This window comes from Oryctolagus cuniculus, chromosome 17, assembly GCF_964237555.1.
Source record: "Oryctolagus cuniculus chromosome 17, mOryCun1.1, whole genome shotgun sequence".
Lineage (NCBI taxonomy): Eukaryota > Metazoa > Chordata > Mammalia > Lagomorpha > Leporidae > Oryctolagus > Oryctolagus cuniculus.
Genome location: NC_091448.1, coordinates 12,122,589 through 12,141,482, shown reverse-complemented (window position 1 = coordinate 12,141,482; position 18,894 = coordinate 12,122,589). Strand labels below are relative to the sequence as shown.

Sequence of the window (18,894 nt, the reverse complement as noted above, 5' to 3'; positions counted from 1 at the left end):
CACATGAACTTTGGTATTATGTTATTTATATGTGCAATATAACTTTCTGGGATTTTTATTGATTTTATGTTGATTCTGTATATTAAATTGGGAAGAACTGACATGTTAACAATATGATCTTGGCAATTCATAAACATATAATATCTTTCTACTTACTTATTTTTCTTTGCTATGTTTTTTTCACAGTTTTTTAGTTTTTCAAATATATATCTCTTTTTTTAACTTTTATTTAATAAATATAAATTTCCAAAGTACAGCTTATGGATTACAATGGCTTCCCCCCCCCCCAATAACTTCCCTCCCACCTGCAACCCTCCCATCTCCCGCTCCCTCTCCCATTCCATTCACATCAAGATTCATTTTCAATTATATTTATATACAGAAGATCAATTTAGTATATATTAAGTAAAGATTTCAACAGTTTGCACCCACACAGAAACATAAAGTGTAAAATACTTTTTGAGTACTAGTTATAGCATTAATTCACATGGAATAACACATTAAGGACAGAGATCCTACATGAGGAGTAAGTGCACAGTGACTCCTGTTGTTGACGTAACAAAATTGACACTCTTGTTTATGGCATCAGTAATCACCCTAGGCTCTTGTCATGTGTTGCCAAGGCTATGGAAGCCTTTTGAATTCGCTGACTCTGATCTTATTTAGACAAGGCCATAGTCAAAGTGGAAGTTCTCTCCTCCCTTCAGAGAAAGGTACCTCCTTCTTTGATGACCCGTTCTTTCCACTGGGATCTCACTTGCAGAGATCTTTCATTTAGGTGGGTTTTTTTTGTTTGTTTTATTTTTTATTTTTTTTTGCCAGAGTGTCTTGGCAATGCCTGTCTATGCCTAAAATACTCTCATGGGCTCTTTAGCCAGATCCAAATGCCTTAAGGGCTGATTCTGAGGCCAGAGTGCTATTTAGGACATCTGCCATTCTATGAGTCTGCTGTGTATCCCGCTTCCTATGTTGGATCGTTCTCTCCCTTTTTAATTCTATCAGTTAGTATTAGCAGATACTAGTCTTATTTATGTGATCCCTTTGACTCTTAGACCCATCAGTATGATCAGTTGTGAACTGAAATTGATCACTTGGACTAGTGAGATGGCATTGGTACATGCCACCTTGATGGGATTGGATTGGAATCCCCTGGCACGTTTCTAACTCTACCATTTGGGGCAAGTCAGATTGAGCATGTCCAAAATTGTACATCTCCTCCCTCTCTTATTCCCACTCTTATATTTAACAGAGATCACTTTTCAGTTAAATTTAAACACCTAAGGATAATTGTGTGTTTATTACAGAGTTCAACCAATAGTATTCAGTAGAACAAAAAAAAATACTAAAAGGGATAAAGTATTAAGTTGTACATCAGCCGGTGCCGCAGCTCACTAGGCTAATCCTCCGCCTTGCGACGCCGGCACACCAGGTTCTAGTCCCGGTCGGGGCACTGGATTCTGTCCCAGTTGCCCCTCTTCCAGGCCAGCTCTCTGCTATGGCCAGGGAGTGCAGTGGAGGATGGCCCAAGTGCTTGGGCCCTGCACCCCATGGGAGACCAGGATAAGTACCTGGCTCCTGCCATCGGATCAGCGCAGTGCACCGGCCGCAGAGCGCCAGCTGCGGCAGCCATTGGAGGGTGAACCAACGGCAAAAGGAAGACCTTTCTCTCTGTCTCTCTCTCTCACTGTCCACTCTGCCTGTCAAAAAAATAAAATAAAAATAAAAAGTTGTACATCAACAGTCAGGACGAGGGCTGATCAAGTCACTGTTTCTCATAGTGTCCATTTCACTTCATCAGGTTTCCTTTTTGGTGCTCGGTTAGTTGTCACTGATCAGGGAGAACATATGATATTTGTCCCTTTGGGACTGGCTTATTTCACTCAGCATGATGTTTTCCAGATTCCTCCATTTTGTTGCAAATGACCGGATTTCATTGTTTTTCACTGCTGTATAGTATTCTATTGAGTACACGTCCCATAATTTTTTTATCCAGTCTACTGTTGATGGGCATTTAGGTTGATTCCATGTCTTAGCTATTGTGAATTGAGCTGCAATAAACATTAAGGTACAGACAGCTTTTTTGTTTGCCAATTTCATTTCCTTTGGGTAAATTCCAAGGAGTGGGATGTCTGGGTTGTATGGTAGGGTTATATTCAGGTTTCTGAGGAATCTCCAGACTGGCTTCCATAGTGGCTTTACCAGTTTGCATTCCCACCAACAGTGGGTTAGTGTCCCTTTTTCCCTACATCCTCATTTTAAAAAGATGAATTTATTTGGCTTGAAAGGCAGAGTTACAGAGGAGAGGCAGAGAGAGAGAGAGAGAGGCAGAGAGAAAAGGAGAGGCAGAGAGAGAGAAAGGCATAGAGAGACAGAGAAAGAGAGAGAGCGAGAGAGAGAGATTCCATCCTCTAGTTTATTCCCCAAATGGCTGTAAGGGCTGGAGCTGAGCCATTCTAAAGCCAGGAGCCAGGAGCTTCTTCTGAGTCTCCCACAAGGGTTCAGGGGCCCAAGGACTTGGGACATCTTCTACTGTTTTCCCAGGCCATAGCAGAGAGCTGGATTGGAAGAGGAGCAGTTGAGACTCGAACTGGTCTCCATATGGGATGCCAGTGCTGCAGGCGGTGGAGGCTTGACCGGCTACCCCACAGTGCCAGTCCCTCACATACGTATCTTACGGATACTTTGTTGGATTTATACCTAAGTTATCATTTGTAGTAGTACTTTTGTAGATGTTATTTGTGTTCTTTTTTTCTTATTGAAAAAAATAACAGATATATAAATATTGTTCATTTTTATGGGGTACCATGTGGTGTTTCAGTGCATATCCAATCAGGGTTAATACAACTATCTCCCCAACATTTGGAATTTCTTTATGGAGAAAACAGATGAAATCCTGTCTTCTAGATTATTTTTCCTTTTCACAGAGAAATATACAGTACACTAACATTATTGTAGTCAGCACATTGTGCCACAGGAGCCCAGAACCTCCACTCCTATCTAGCTTTAGTTAGTACCCACTAATCAACCTTTCCTGACTCCTCCCTCCTCCCTTCACCCCCCAGACTCTGGTAACCACTGGTATACTTTTAATTTCTATGAGGTGACTGGTTTTATTTTTAGACTCCATGTATGAATACAATCATGGGATATTTGGCCTTCTGTGGTTGGCTTATTTTACTTGCCCTAATGGCCTCCTGTTCCATCTGTGCTGTTATGAACAAGATTTCATCCTTTTTATGAGTGAGTAGTATTCCATTGTGTATGTGTATCACATCTTGTTCATTCATTCGTCAGTAGTTAGAGACATAGGTTTTTTCCATTTCTTGACTTGAATAGTGCTGCAATAAAAACAAGAGTGGGGGTGCCTGTCTGACAGATGGATTCCATTTCCTTGGATATATGACTAAAATGGAGTTGCTGGATCATACGATGGTTTTGGTTTTCGAGGAGCCTCCATGTTATTTGGCACGTGGCTGTACTGATACATATCCCCACCAACGTGGTCAAGGCTTCCATTTTCTCCACATTTTTTCTAGCATTCATGATCTTTTTTTTTTTAATAACCAACATAACTGGAATGAGGATCCTATCTTATTGCAGATTTGATTTGCATTTCCCTGGTGGTTACTGATGGGAAGTATTTTTATGTATAAGTTTGCCATTTATGTATCTCCCTTTGAGCAATGTGTTTAGATCTACTGCCCATTTTTCAATTGAATTATTTGTATGTTGTGCTATTGCGTTGTTTGAGTTTATTATATATTCTGAACGTAAGCTCCTCTTCAGGAAATTTTTTGCAAATTTTCTTCTTTTCTGTAGGTTGTCTTTTTTTATATAAGTTTATATAAGGTGAACATATTTCATGTATTTCCTTTTTAAAAATATGGTTCTTTTTTTAAAGATTTATTTATTTATTTGAAAGACAAAGTTACAGAGAGAGAGAGAGAGAAAGGTTCCATCTGCTGGTTCACTCTCCAAATGGCCACAACGGCCAGAGCTGAGCTGATCTGAAGCCAGGAGCCAGGAGCTTCTTCCGAGCCTCCCATGCAGGTGTGGGGCCCAAGGACTTAGTCCATCTTCCACTTCTTTCCCAGGCCATAGCAGAGAGCTAGATCAGAAGTGGAGGAGCCAGGACTTGAACTGGTGTCCATATGTGGTGTAGCCCACTACACCACAGCGCTGGCCCCTCGTGTATTTAATATATGCAGATTTAAGAGCATAGTGGTACTTCCCACCCACTCTCCCTCTCACCTGCATTCTCACCCTTCCTCCTCCTTTCATTTTTATTTTTTCTTTTAATTGTTGCAATGACACACTTTCAGTTTATTTTATAATCCTGAGATCAAGCCTGCACTAGGTATAGAATTCAACAAATACTGAAAAGAAAAATTACTCTTCCAAAACAATAGACAAAGGCTGTAAACAATAATCCAATCGCAGAGTATCAGTTCTGCAACATATACATACATTTTTTTACCCTATCAGTCACCACAGTTCAAGGAAAACATGTGGTATTTATCTCTTCATTCTGATGATGGTTTGCTTTGCTTTGCAGAAGTTCCTTAGTTTGATGAAATCCCATTTATCTGCTTTTGATTCTGTTTCCTGTGCTTTCCTGAGGTCTGATCCCTAGAATTCAATGCGCTGAAGGGATTCTTTTATCTAATTTCAGTTTTCAAGTCTTACACTTAGTTCTTCATTCCATTTAGAGTTGACTTTTGTGCATGACGAGAAGGGGATTTAGTTTTATTGTGCTGCATGCAAGTTCAAATTCCAGTTGTTTCCTACTATATAGGAAAGCAATTGACTTGTATATTAATTTTTATCCTTTAATCTTACTATAAATCACTTACTAGTTTCAGAAAGTTTTTGTTGTTGTTGTTGATTCTTTTGGGTTTTCTACAAGAATAACCATGTCATCTGCAAACAGACAATTCTACTTCTTCCTTCCAATCTGTGTAGCTTCTATTTACTTTTCTTATTTAAATACACTATCTAGGACTTCTAGAATAAAGTCAAATAGTAATAACGAGGGGAGCTATCCTGGCCTTGTTCTTGATTAGAGGGGGAATTATCCAGCTTTTCACCATTAGGCTTTATGTTAGCTATGCGTTTTGTATAGATGCTATTTATCAAGTTGAGGAAGTTCCTTCAATTCCTAGCTTCCTGCTTTTATTTTTTAATAGGTTTAGTTATTTCCCTCCATGCTGATCCTCACACTTACATGTGTTTGAATGTTATTCACTCTATTCCAATGTTTCAGAACAGCAGTCACCACATATATGTAGCTATAGATTTTGATCTCGGGGAGGTACAGAGTGGATGGTGGTTATTGGAGCTGTGGTCATTGTAGGGCTTGGGGAAAGCTGGTCGAAGGATATGAATTTCAGACAGGTGAAGTACATTCAGGAGATCTATTGACAGCGTGATGACCATAGTTAACAATATATTAGATTCCTGAAAAACGCTGAGAGGTGATGTAAAAGGTTCTCACCAAAATAAATAACATTATATATGATAATTAGCTAGATTTATTCATTTTGCAGCATATGCCTTTTTTAAATTTTATTTATTTATTTATTTTTTTTACAGGCAGAGTGGACAGTGAGAGAGAGAGAGAAAGGTCTTCCTTTGCCATTGGTTCACCCTCCAATGGCTGCCGCAGCTGGCGCACCACGCTGATCCGAAGCCAGGAGCCAGGTACTTATCCTGGTCTCTCATGGGGTGCAGGGCCCAAGCACTTGGGCCATCCTCCACTGCACTCCTGGGCCATAGCAGAGAGCTGGCCTGGAAGAGGGGCAACCGGGACAGAATCCGGCGCCCCGACAGGGACTAGAACCTGGTGTGCCGGCGCCGCTAGGCAGAGGATTAGCCTATTGAGCTGCGGCGCCGGCAGCATATACATATTTTAAAACAATATATAGCTCACAAATTATATATTGATTTTTATCTGTAAATTTAAAAAACAAGTTAGGCCTGGACATTTGGTGCCACAGTTGAATTGGTTCTTGGAGTTCCTGAATTCTGTGCAGAATGCTGGGCGTAAGTCCTGGCTTCTCTCCCGGTTCCAGCTTTCTTCCAGTCCCCACCCTGGGAGGCAGCCGTGATGACTCAAGTAATTGGGTTCTTCACCCATGTGGAAGACCTGGCTTGAGTTTCTAGCTCCTGGCTTTGGCCTGGCCCAGACCTGGTTATGGCAGGCATGTGAGGAGTCAGCCAGTATCTCTATCCGTCCCCTCTTCTATATTTCTATCTCTGCCTTTCAAATAAATAAATATTATCTAAAAATTCAGAGGCATTTAATTATCCTTGCTATTAAAAGCTCAAATTGCATTACATTAATCTCTACAATTTTCATTAAAATAATTCAAAGTTAAGCTTCACTTTTGCACTAGCTGCCTTCGAAGTGTGCAGTAGCCACGTGTGACATGTGACTGATTTCTGGACAGAGAACATTTATAGAACATTTCAGTCGTAACAGAAATGTTATGTCAGACAGCAGTGCTCAAGGGAATCCCCGAAATTGTGTACCTATTTTTAATCATTAGTTTATCTTTTTTACCACATAAGCATTTTAATTTATTATTATCTAGAATTTTTGTTCTCTCACATTTTCCTACCCTTGTTATTTGTCATCATATTTTGCAAGAAAGTTTTATTTAGATTTGCCTACATGCTAGTTATTCATCTTTGGCCGTTCTGTTTTGTATCTCATACCTTTTTTTCCCCTTGAAATATATCTTCTAGAAGTAATTTGGTGATAGTCTTTTTGAGGGAGAAAAATCTCAATTTTTGTTTCTCTAGTGATTTATCTTTTATCTTGCAGGATAGTGTTAGTGTGTAGAGTTACTTTTTCTCAACACCTGGAATATGTCCTTCCTTCCCTTCCTTCCTTCCCCTCTCTGCCCCTTCCTTTTCTTGCGTTTTCATCCTGCTTGGTATTTGTTCTGTTTTCCATCTCGGTGGACTCTTGTTTCTCTTCACTTCTTGAGGATTCTCAGCCATCATCTTTTCCAATTTTTGTTACTTTCATTCCTTCCCCTACTTCTGAAACTCCAGTGAAACATATACTTGATTTGGTCTTCTTATTTTAGCTTTTACAGCTTTTTAAAAGATCTGTGTATCTGAAAGTCAAAGTTGCAGAGAGACTTTCTGAGCCTGAATCTTCTTAATCAGCCAATCTTTGCAAGGTTTTGCCACCTGAATTCACAACACCAAAGTAACCTGAAAAACTCGAGGGTGAGAATGTATTTTAAAGTAGGCTATATATGGAGGATATATCCAAGTGTATGTCAGAGCAATATGATGGTGGAAACCCATTTTCAATTGCAGTATATAACGTTCCAGGAAATAAAAGCTCACATTAGAAAGGAACAGCTGAGTGGGTGTTTGATCTAGAGGTCAAGACACCTCCATCACGTATCAGAGCACTTGGGTTTAAAGTCAGCTGCACTCCTGACTCCAGCCTCCTGTTAATTCACACTGTAGGTGGCAGTGGTTTAAATGATTAAAGTTTAAGTGATTGGGCTCCTGTCACCCAAGAGGGATACTTGGGTTCATTGAGTTCCTGACTCCTGGTTTCAGCCTGGCTCCCCTGGCCATTGTGGGCATTTGGAGAATGAACCAGCAGAGGGGAGCACTCTCTCCTCTTCCCCCCACCCAATGATCATCTCTCTGCCTCTAAAAATAAATAATTTTTTAAAACAACAATAGGAACATACAACATGAGAAAAACAAGTACCGTGATTCAAAGCTCCAGGAACTATGAATAGGAGAATGAATTCTGCAAAAACTTGAGACAATGAAATTATCAGCCATAGATTGGAAATAGTTTTTATTTAATATGTGATATATAATTAAAGAAATTTTAATGGATATAAAATAGTAAAAGAATCTTTAAAAACTACAAACATATTTGGAAATTAATAGAAGTTCAAAAAATGGAAATAAGATCACTGAAATTAAGAACCTGTGTGTTTCTGACAGCAGATTAGATAGAAGAAAACACCCAGAATTCAGGAGAGACTAAAAGACATGAAAAGTACGAAAGAGAGGTTAAGGGAAACTGAAGAATGGGAAAAGGCACCACATGTAAATGAGTAGCGTAGGAAGTAGAGGAGGAACAGGCTGTGACTGGGAATTTCTCAGTACTCACCAGTGATGCAGGGGTCTGAGATATCCTGCTGAGAATAAACAAAATATGCCTATCCTTACAGAAAGAAGCGATGAACACTAAAGACAAAGAGATCCTAAAAGCAGACAGAAAGTACAACAATTTGCCTTCAAAGGAATAAGAGCAGACTTTCAACAATACTCATAAAGGTATTTTCAGACCAGTGAAAACTGAAAGTGCTTGCCACTAAACCTCTTTAAAAGTACTTAAAGGGTGCAAAAGTACCTTGGGGCTAAAGGAAATCACCTATGGTTAAGAGATCAGAATTGCAAGGAGTGACGGCATCTAACACTGGTCATTATATAGGTATATCTGGACAGCCACTGAACGAATAAACTATCTGTAATAGTAATATCGAGCTAAGGAAAACAAAAATAAATTGAAAATAAATATGGCATATAAATCTGGAAGAAGACAACACAACTCAAAATAGCCTGCCCTTCTTTTATTGATCATAAGGATCAATAATTAAAATTTGCAGTGAAGCATGGGTGTTGAGGTATCCTACTGCAACCACTGAGAGAAAAAATGGTGTGTCTTTTAGTAAAGACAAGAAAATTGAAGGAAGAAAAGAATTACCCATACAGAATAAAGTGACAAAAAAGGAGAAAATATATATGCAAAATATGGGGCAAATAGCACAGAATAAAGGGGGAAAATAAATGCAACTGCGTTAGCATATACAGACTAACGACTGCATGTTCCAATTAAAATACAAATGATTAAATTTTAAAAATGAAATTCAAAATCTATATGGCATTTATGAGATTTGTATCTAGAGAGATCCAAGATGGCTGAATAGGGAAAGACGTGCTGATTTTGGTCACGGGAAGATAACAGAAGAAAAGGGGAGGAACTGTATTCCCAGGGGGAAGTTGGAATAAAATTTGCAGGGAAAATTCTGCAGAAAGAAGAGAGACACCGTGGAGCAGCAGGGATGGTACAGTCACACAGCAGTGGGTGGGTACTGCTGCTGACTCCCACAGCCAGTGGCTCCTGCAGCCAATGGCTCGCGGGGATGCCATCTTCTTGGAGCGAGGTGAGAGGAACCTGCAGCAGCTCATGCCACTGGTGATACTGCCCGAGAGAGAGCCTCATGGACCCCACTGACTAAGTCCAGCCTGATGCACTAGCAGGGAACAGGGTACCCACGTAACCCTATGAATGGAGAGCATGTTGATTTCCTTACAAAGGTACCTGGCAACAGCAGACATGAAGCGCCATCTTAATAAGGCAAGTAGAGACTGCGTTGGCCCATGCACTACTGGGAACTGTATCAGAGGGAAAAATCCACGGTCCCCACTCACTTTGAGTCTGGCCTGTAGAGTTGAAAGGGGCTGGGACACCCACTAGGCTCGTGAAGCGCTTCCCTCCCCTTACTCTGCTAAGGCGCCCGGACTCAACTTGCCAAGGCAGAGCACTGACCCACGTCTGTCAGGCAAGCAGCTGAGTCTGGGGAAGCCACAGCCCTCGCTGTGGATGGGGAAGGCTTGCAGGGCTCAGTGGATCCCCTGCTCCCTGTAGCTGAGGGAGCCCTGTTCCCTGAGGCTGCAGTAGGGCATGGGGTGTGGCTAGGTTTTTGGGTAATCACTGTGTCTGGCTTCGGAGGCTCAGAGTTCCCCAAGTTCTAGGGTGCGTCATGAGGGGTGCATAAGCACCGTGGGCTCACCCAGGGCAGTTGGTTCTCCTTGGCAGAGAAGGGCTGAGGCTGTGATCACAGCAGCCAGTGTGATCTCACCCTTCCCCCACTGCTGCTGATAGAGATCTACCACACCTACCTTGAGTGTCACTTGGATCCCTGCCCCACCTTCAAGCACTGGCCTCAGCTCCTTGGCCCCACCCAGCACGCACCTCTGGATATCCACTGAAGAAGTAGACATTCTACTAAGCCACAGAGGTGTACTTCAAAGATAGAAGTAGTCAGAGAAGAAAGCCAACAAGTGTTTCCAGAAAGGTGTAAAAATAAATGTAGAAATATAAGAAATGTGAACAAGGAAGACAGGATGACTCCCCAGAAGGAACACAGCAACACTTAATGTGAGACTGTGAAGATGAACAGATTGATGAAATACCTGAAAAGGAACTAAAAAGAATGATCTTAAGATTGCTCAAGAACACAGAGAAGCAAATGCATGACAGGGATGAGAAATTCTACCGGGAGATAGATATTGAAGAGAAATCAAACTGAAATATTAGAATGAAGAATTCAATATGTCAAATAAAAAATACAGTGGAAATCCTTAACAACAGACTTATGAGGCAGAAGAAAGAATATCTGAGCTAGATGACAAATCATTGGAAATATTTCAGACAAAAGAAAATATTATAAAATGGTGTTCAAGATTTATGAAAGGGACTGGCCCTATGTGTAGTGGGTTAAGCCTCCGCTTGCAGTGCTGGCATCCCAAATGGGCCCTGGTTCAAGTCCCATCTCCTCCACTTCCAATCCAGCTCCCTGCTAATGCTACTGGGAAAGCAATAGAAGATGGCCCAAGTCCTTGGGCCCCTGCACCCACGTGGGAGACCCGGAAGAAGCTCCTGGCTCCTAACTTCAGCCTGGCCTAGCCCTGGCCATTGTGACTATTTGGGAGTGAACCAGTGGTTGGAAGTTATCTCTCTGTCTCTCCTTCTCTCTCTGTATCTCTGCCTTTCAAATGAATAAAAAGATCTTTTTTTAAAAAAAATCAACAACTCAAAAATAATCAGAAAAGAAACAGCAGAGCTAATCTATACTATTGACCAGATGGACCTAATGGATATCTACAGGTCATTTCATCTCATATCTGCAGAGTACACATTCTTTTCATCTGTGCGTGGAACTCTCTAGGATAGACCATATGCTAGGCCATAAATCAAGTGTCAGCAGGTTCCAAAAAATTAAAATCATACCATGTACCTTTTCTGACCACAATGGAATGAAGCTGGAAATTAACAACTTTAAAAACTAGAAAATATGCAAACACACGAAGACTGAACAACATGCTCCTGAATGGACTGTTGGTCACAGGGGACATCAAAAGGGAAATCGGGAAATTCCTGGAAATAAATGAAGGTGACAACACAGTGTATCAAAACATATGGAATACAGCAAAAAACAGTGTTACAAGGAAAGTGTGTAGGAATTAGTGCCTACATTAAGAAATTTGAGGGGCTGGCGCTGTGGCGTGGTGGGTAAAGCCACCACCTGCAGTGCTGGCATCCCATATGGGCGCTGGTTCAAGTCCTGGCTGCCTCACTTCCCATCCAGCTCTCTGCCATGGCCTGGGAAAACAGTAGAAGATGTCCCAAGTGCTTGGGTCCCTGCACCTGTGTGGGAGACCTGGAAGAAGCTCCTGTCTCCCGGCTTTGGATCGGCGCAGCTCCAGCCATTGCAGCCATCTGAGGAATGAACCAGCTGATGGAAGACCGACCTCCCTCTCTCTCTCTCTCTCTCTGCCTCTCCTTCTCTCTCTTTGTGATTCTGACTTTCAAGTAAATAAATAAATCAAAAAAAAAAAAAGAAATTTGAAAGGCACCAAATAAATGATCTAACAGAGCATATCAAGGATCAAGAAAAACAGAACACAGCAACCGAAAATTAGTTGGCAGAAAGAAGTGATAAAACTTAGAAGAAAAAATAACAAAATGGAAACAAAAAATACAAAAGATCAGTGAAATAAAGAGCTGGTTTTTGAGAAAATAAAATAAACAAAATTGATATACTATTGGCCCAGCTAAGCAAAAAAAGTTAAAAGACCCAAGTTAATAAAATCACAGATGAAAAAGGAGATGTTACAATGGCAACACAGAAATAAAAAAGAATCATCAAGAATTACTACAAACAGCTATATGCCACCAAATTGGAAAATCTAGATGGATAGATTTCTGTTTTATATTAAATCTACCAAATTTGAGTCATGAAGATGGAAAACCTAAGTAGATGAATAGACCAATAAAGATGGAAATTGAATCAGTATTAATGACCCTCCCAACTAAGTCTAGGACCAGATGGTGTCACTGCTGAATCCTACCAAATTTTTAAAGAAGAACTAATTCCAATTCTTCTCAAGCTCTTCAAAACAATTGAAAGGGAAGGAATTCTTCCAAACTCCTTGTGTGAAGCCAGCATCATCTTAATTCCAAAGCCAGAAAAAGATGCAACGAAGAAAGAGAACTATAGATCAATATCCTCAACAAAATACTAACTAATCAAATCCAACAACACATCAGAAAGATCATTCACCCAGACCAAGTGGGATTTATCCCTGGTATGCAGAGATGGTTCAACATAATGCAAATCAATAAGTGTGATATATCACATTAACAGATTGAAGATAAACCCATATGATTATGTCAACTGATGCAGAGAAAGCACTTAATAAAATACAGCAGCCTTTCATGATGAAGATCTTAAGCAAACTGGGTATAGAAGGATCATTCCTTAATGCAGTATAGGCAATATATGACAAACCCACACCAGCATCATATTGAATGGGGAAAATTTGGAAGCATTTCCATTAAGATCCAGATCCAGACAAAGGTATAGTCAATATAGGCTGTTCTGGAAGTTTTAACCAGAGCCATTAGACAAGAAAAAGAAATCAAAGAGATACAAATGGGAGAAGAGGAAGTCAAATTATGTCTGTTTGCAAGATGATATGATGCTATACATAGGTGATCCAACTCCATTAAGAGGTCACTGGAACTCTGGTAAATTTGCAGGATATAAAATCAACACAAAAATTAATTGCCTTTATATACACAAGAATGCCTTGGCTGAGAAAGAACTTATAATATCAGTTCTATTCACAGTAGCTATAAAAAATGTAAATAGCTTGGAATAAATTTAACCAAGGATGAGAAAAATCTCTACAATGAAAACTGTAAAACATCAAGGAAAGAAATGGAAGAAGACACAAAATATGGGAAAATCTTCCATGTTCATGGGATGGAAGAATTAATATCATCAAAATGTTCATACTGTCCAAGCAATTTACAGATTCAGTGGGATTGCTGGATCCTATGGCAGTCTAGTTTTTGGTGTTTTAAAGGACATTTATACTGTTTTCCACAATGGTTGCACTAATTTATATTCTCACCAACAATTTGTGAGAGTTCTCTATATCTTTGCCAGCACTTGTTATTTTTTTGATAATAGCCAATTTAACTGAAATCAGGTAATTTTTCATTGTAGCTTTATTTTGCATTTCCCTTGTGATTGGTGATGTGGAGCATTTTTTTTTCCTAATGTTGATGTTGGCCATGTGTATGTCTTCCTTTGAGATATGTCTGGGTCTACTATCCATTTTTAAATTGAATTATTTATTTTGCTATTGAGTTGCATATTTTGAATAGTAACTCCTTGTCAGTTGTATAGCTTGCAGATAATTTCCCCTTATCTTCTGAAATTTGATGTTTATGCAGAACCTGTGAATGTGATCTTATTTGGAAATAGGGTCATTGCAGATGTAATCAAGTTAAAAATTAAGTGATGCTGACCTAGATGGGTTCTGAAATCCAATCTCATTAACATCCTTATAAAAAGAGGAATACATGGATTGTGATATCCAAATAGAACACATCCATGTGTGAAAACAGTCGGAGACTGGATTGTTGAGGTTACAAGCCACGGAACCCAAGGATTGCTAGGAAATACCAAAGGGTAGGAGGGAGGTGTGGCACAGTAGCTCCAAAAAGGCCTTTGGAAGGAGCAACTCTGCTAACCTTCATTCTGGACTTCTGACCTCAGGATTGTGAGATCAGATATTTCTGTTCTGGCTGGTGCCATGGCCCACTTGGCTAATCCTCCGCCTGCAGCACTGGCATCCCAGGTTCTAGTCCCAGTTGGGGCGCCAGATTCTGTTCTGGTTGCTCCTCTTCCAGTTCAGCTCTCTGCTGTGGCCCGGGAAGGCAGTGGAGGATGGCCCAAGTACTTGGGCCCATGGGAGAACCAGGAGGAAGCACCTGGCTCTTGGCTTTGGATCTGCGCAGCGCACCGGCCATAGCAGCCATCTGGGGGGTAAACCAATGGAAAAGGAAGACCTTTCTCTCTGTTTCTCTCTCACTGTCTTACTCTGCCTATCAAAAAAAAAAAATGGTATTTCTGTTCTTTCGTGCCACACAGTGTGGTACTTGTTTTGGCAGTCCTAGGAAACTTGTATATCCATATGCTTGAGAATAAGAAATATACTTTAAAATGTTTCTAAAGTCCAAGAAAAATAATAATGAAACGTCTTAAAAGGTGAACCAAATGATAATGAAAAAAAACGCGTATGTTATCTAAGCCTAAAAGATGGAACAAAAGCAAAAATGTTCATAGTCTTAAGTTTATAAATCAGAAAAGAAGAAAGGCTAAAAATAAATGAGAAATTAGAAAAGGGAATACAAAATAAACCTTAAGAAATAGAAGGAAAGCATACATATAAATTAAGAAATCAGTGAGATTAAAACAAAAATATCTGAGTAATTTCAGAAACACAATGTTGAATATTTGAAAAAGCAAGAATTATTCCACGTACACAAATATCAGAAGCAAAACTAAAAATCTGTTCCTCAAGGATGCGACTATATGGTTAAATGTCCTAGGTGGTATTTACCTCTGAGCTGGGAGAGAATTGCATGGGAATAAGGACGGAAGGAAGGAACAAACGAACTTTTCGTGCATTGTGTTATTGCAATTTCTTTATTGGCATTTTGCAGTTCTTTTGTGAGTGTGCTGTTCATATCCTCTGTCTGTTTTTCCATGTTTGAAAACAAGGTTATTGCTGACATGGAGGCCCAAGTTCACAAGCTGAGAGAGGAGCTGATTAATGTGAACTCACAGCGCAAACAGCAGCTCATAGAACTTGGACTTCTTCGTGAAGAGGAAAAGCAAAGGACTGCCAGGGACCACGAGACGGCCATCAACAGAATGAAGGCTGAGTCCGAGAAGATGAAACTAGAGCTGAAAAAGACACATGCTGCTGAGACCGAGGTGACACTGGAGAAGGTAAGGCGTCCAGCTGGATTGCTTCCTGTGCATGCAACCCGTGCTTATACTCCACTCCTACCATGCTTAGATTTCATCCCTGTAAGATAGGACAAAGAATTCCTCTTTGACTTTATTAGCTGTTCAAACAGGCAGCTTAAGTACCTTGCTTTATTCTAAATTCCACTCTGAGTTCAGTAATCTAGGGAGTTTCCCAACTCTTCTTTTGACTGTGATGGAAGGGATTATATGGAACAATCTCATTCCATAGGAATTAAATATACATTGTGATAAAATAGAAATATAATATTATCAAAGACTATATTGATGAGGTGTACTTGGGCCATAGCTCTACATTTTCCTACATTAAGACTAAGTTTCAGATATTTCATAGATTTACTGATAATCATATCTAGATGTGATAGTTCTTTTTTTTTTTTATCTTTTATTTAATGAATATAAATTTCCAAAGTACGATTTATGGATTACAATGGCTTCCCCCCCCATACCGTCCCTCCCACCCACAACCCCCCCCTTCCCACTCCCTCTCCCCCTCCATTCACGTCAAGATTCATTTTCGATTATCTTAATATACAGAAGATCAGCCTAGCATACCTTAAGTAAGTATTTCAACAGTTTGCTCCCACACAGAAACATAAAGTGAAAAATAATAGATGATTTTTTTTAAATGATGATGAAATCAGATCAGACCTATTGTCATGTTTAATCCCAGTGAGAGTCAAGTTGGGAATTGATAATTTTTTTTTTTTTACAGAAGATCAGTTTAGTGTACATTAAGTAAAGATTTCAATCGTTTGCACCCCCATAGAAACACAAAGTGAAATATACTGTTTGAGTACTCGTTATAGCATTAAGCCTCAGTGTACAGCACGTTAAGGACAGAGATCCTACATGAGGAGTAAGTGCACAGTGACTCCTGCCGTTGACTTCACAAATTGACACTCCTGTTTATGGCATCAGTAATCTCCCTATGCACCAGTTATGAGTTTCCAAGGCTATGGAAGCCTTTTGAGTTCTCCGACTCTTATCTTGTTTAGACACGGTCATAGTCAAAGTGGAGGTTCTCTCCTCCCTTCAGAGAAAGGCACCTCCCTCTTTGAAGACCTGTTCTTTCCACTGGGATCTCACTCACAGAGATCTTTTTGCCAGAGTGTCTTGGCTTTCCATGCCTGAAATACTCTCATGGGCTTTTCAGCCAGATCCGAGTGCCTTCAGGGCTGATTCTGAGGCCAGAGTGCTATTTAGGACATCCGCCATTCTATGAGTCTGCTGAGCATCTCACTTCCCATGCTGGACCACTCTCCCCTTTATCCATTCTATCGGTTGGTGTCAGCAGATACTAGACTTGCCCATGTGCTCCCCTTGACTCTCAGTCCTTTCATTATGATCAATTGTGAACTGAAATTGATCACCTGGAATAGCGAGATGGCATTGGCACATGCCACCTTGATGGGATTGAATTGGAATCCCCTGGTATGTTTCCAACTCTACCAATTGGGGCAAGTCAGCCCGAGCATGCCCCAAATTACACTAGATGTGATAGTTCTTTAAAACAATTATTAATGTGAAGAGAACAGATTCCATGCGTTCCCTAGGTACAGTTCCAAGAAGACAACTATACTTCCCTCACTCTGCTGTTCCGCCTCAAGTGATAGATTTTTTATGATAGTGTAACATAAATGATGGTATATTTTCTAGGTTGATATTTCAGCAGAAATAAGAAAAATTTGTTTGGAATTATGTTATTGATGTAAATGTCAGTATAATGTTTACATAGTTTGAGTTTACTTATATTTAGTACCATGTCAAATATTCTTCTTTTGGTGTCTTGAGAAAGTATAAATGTTTTAATCAGGTACTAACTGTGAACTACTGTGATCCCAATTCCTGTAACTGCCCGTTGAGTCCTTCAAGGCCAGTCTGTGTCTTGGGAATAAGAAACTTGAAATAAATCATCTAATTCTTTATAATTCTTTCCCACCTTTTCTTCACCTTTAAATAATGCTGAGCCTTCAAAGAGTATAAAACACTCTAAGCACTACTCCTCTGGTTTGCAAAGGGCTTGCTTTGTTGTACTTTAATTCATCTGAAAGTCACATTTCAGCAGACTTTGCCCTTGACAGCATAGCTCTGAACTCAGAAATAAATAGGAAAAAGGCTCTAGAGAGGTGGGAGTGAGCCTGCATTTTGGAAGAACAGCAGAGAGATCGGTGTGGCCGAGAACAATGACCGAGCTAGAGCAGGTCAGGAAGAGCCCTCAAAGCATGGGTCCAGGACAGGGTGCTGTCTAGGTCACTGAGCGGCTTTTCTTTGCTCTGTGCTTAGAGGATAGTTGGCAAGTTTTGAGCAGAGAGTGACATGATCTGACTCAACTGGAGTGGGATCTCTCCAGTTGCCTTACTGAGAAGAGACTGAATTGAGCACAGAGGAGGAAGTAGGGAGACCAAATGGCTATTGCAATAACTTAGACAAAAGGTGATGAAGGCCTGAGCCTGGTCAGGAGCCATGGATGCGATAAAAACATGTTTGGGTTATGTTGTTGAAGGCAGAGGTGACAGGACTTGTCCATGGCTTAGATGTGGGCATGACAGGGATGGTGGAGGTGGGAACAGTCAAGGGTGGTGCCAAGTATACTTGCCCAGGTCAGCAGATGCATAGACCTTTTTGTTGCAAGAGTAACACATGGGGCCACACAGGGCTTTTTCAGGTTGAGATGCCTTTAAAGCTATAAATGAGAATTTTGTGATAATTCTACCCAAGCAATACAAAATAATTATGCTTTGACACTAAAATGGGCACAGATTCAGGAATTGGGAGAATTTCCTTATTCAAAATGATCTTAAAACTCTAGCAGTAGCAGAATGAAAATACTGTTGCCAGTTCTCTTTTTTTGTTGACTCTTAACACATACCTCACCTTGACCTCGGTCACCTCTGCTTAATGGTTCAAGGTGTTTCTAAAGAAATCTTAAAAGTCGCAGATACCAGTACACCCCAATTTAAGAAAATTGAGCATACCAAAGCCAGGCTCACACAACATACAACTTAGGCTTTAATTTTCTTACATTGTGTATTCACATTTCAAATGTTTCTTTTCCATAGGTGAACTTCTGCAAGCATAGGTTTATATATGTTACTAACTAACTGACAGGTTACAGATAATAAAACAATTAGTATTGGAAGCCATTGTTAATTCATTTGGCAAATATTTCTGGTAGATTTTCTATGTTCCAGGAAGGCATTATCCCAGGTACTGGTGGGAAACAAAGAAAAAAGGAAAAAAAAAGCAGGTAGAATGAGGTCAAACAGATTATGAAATGATGTGGCTGCAAGAAACACACACACACACACACACACACACACACACAGAGAGAGAGAGAGTGAGAGTGAGAGTGTTAGAGAAACACCATAATGCTGGTATAGTGGAATTTGGGGAAAACTACTTTGTGTTGTAGAAATTGGAAAATTAACTGGAAGATATAACATTTGAACTAGATACAAGTAATATGCAAGATTTTGACTGGTAGGTATAGGGGTGGCTTTCCAAGTCAAAGAAATACCAAAAGCAAGAGAAAACAAAACCATATATATATATGTGTGTGTGTGTGTGTGTGTGTGTGTATATACCATACATATATATGTGTGTGTATATATACACATATATGTATACATATACATATATGTGTGTGTATATATATACACACACACATTATATATATGTATGAACATACATACACACATCAAAGAAAGTGGTT

The 18,894-nt window shown here is 40.0% G+C and overlaps 1 protein-coding gene across 28 annotated transcripts in view; it reads left to right on the top strand.

Moving 5' to 3' along the window:
* The window catches only part of CEP112 (centrosomal protein 112), a 521,685-nt gene that overhangs the window by 299,638 nt on the left and 203,153 nt on the right, over positions 1-18,894 (top strand). For all 28 annotated transcript variants that reach the window (XM_051825862.2, XM_070060425.1, XM_070060419.1 and 25 more), the window contains one exon: positions 14,910-15,140. In XM_051825862.2, the coding sequence (XP_051681822.2) occupies positions 14,910-15,140 (231 nt within the window). The remainder of the gene's footprint in view (positions 1-14,909; positions 15,141-18,894) is intronic.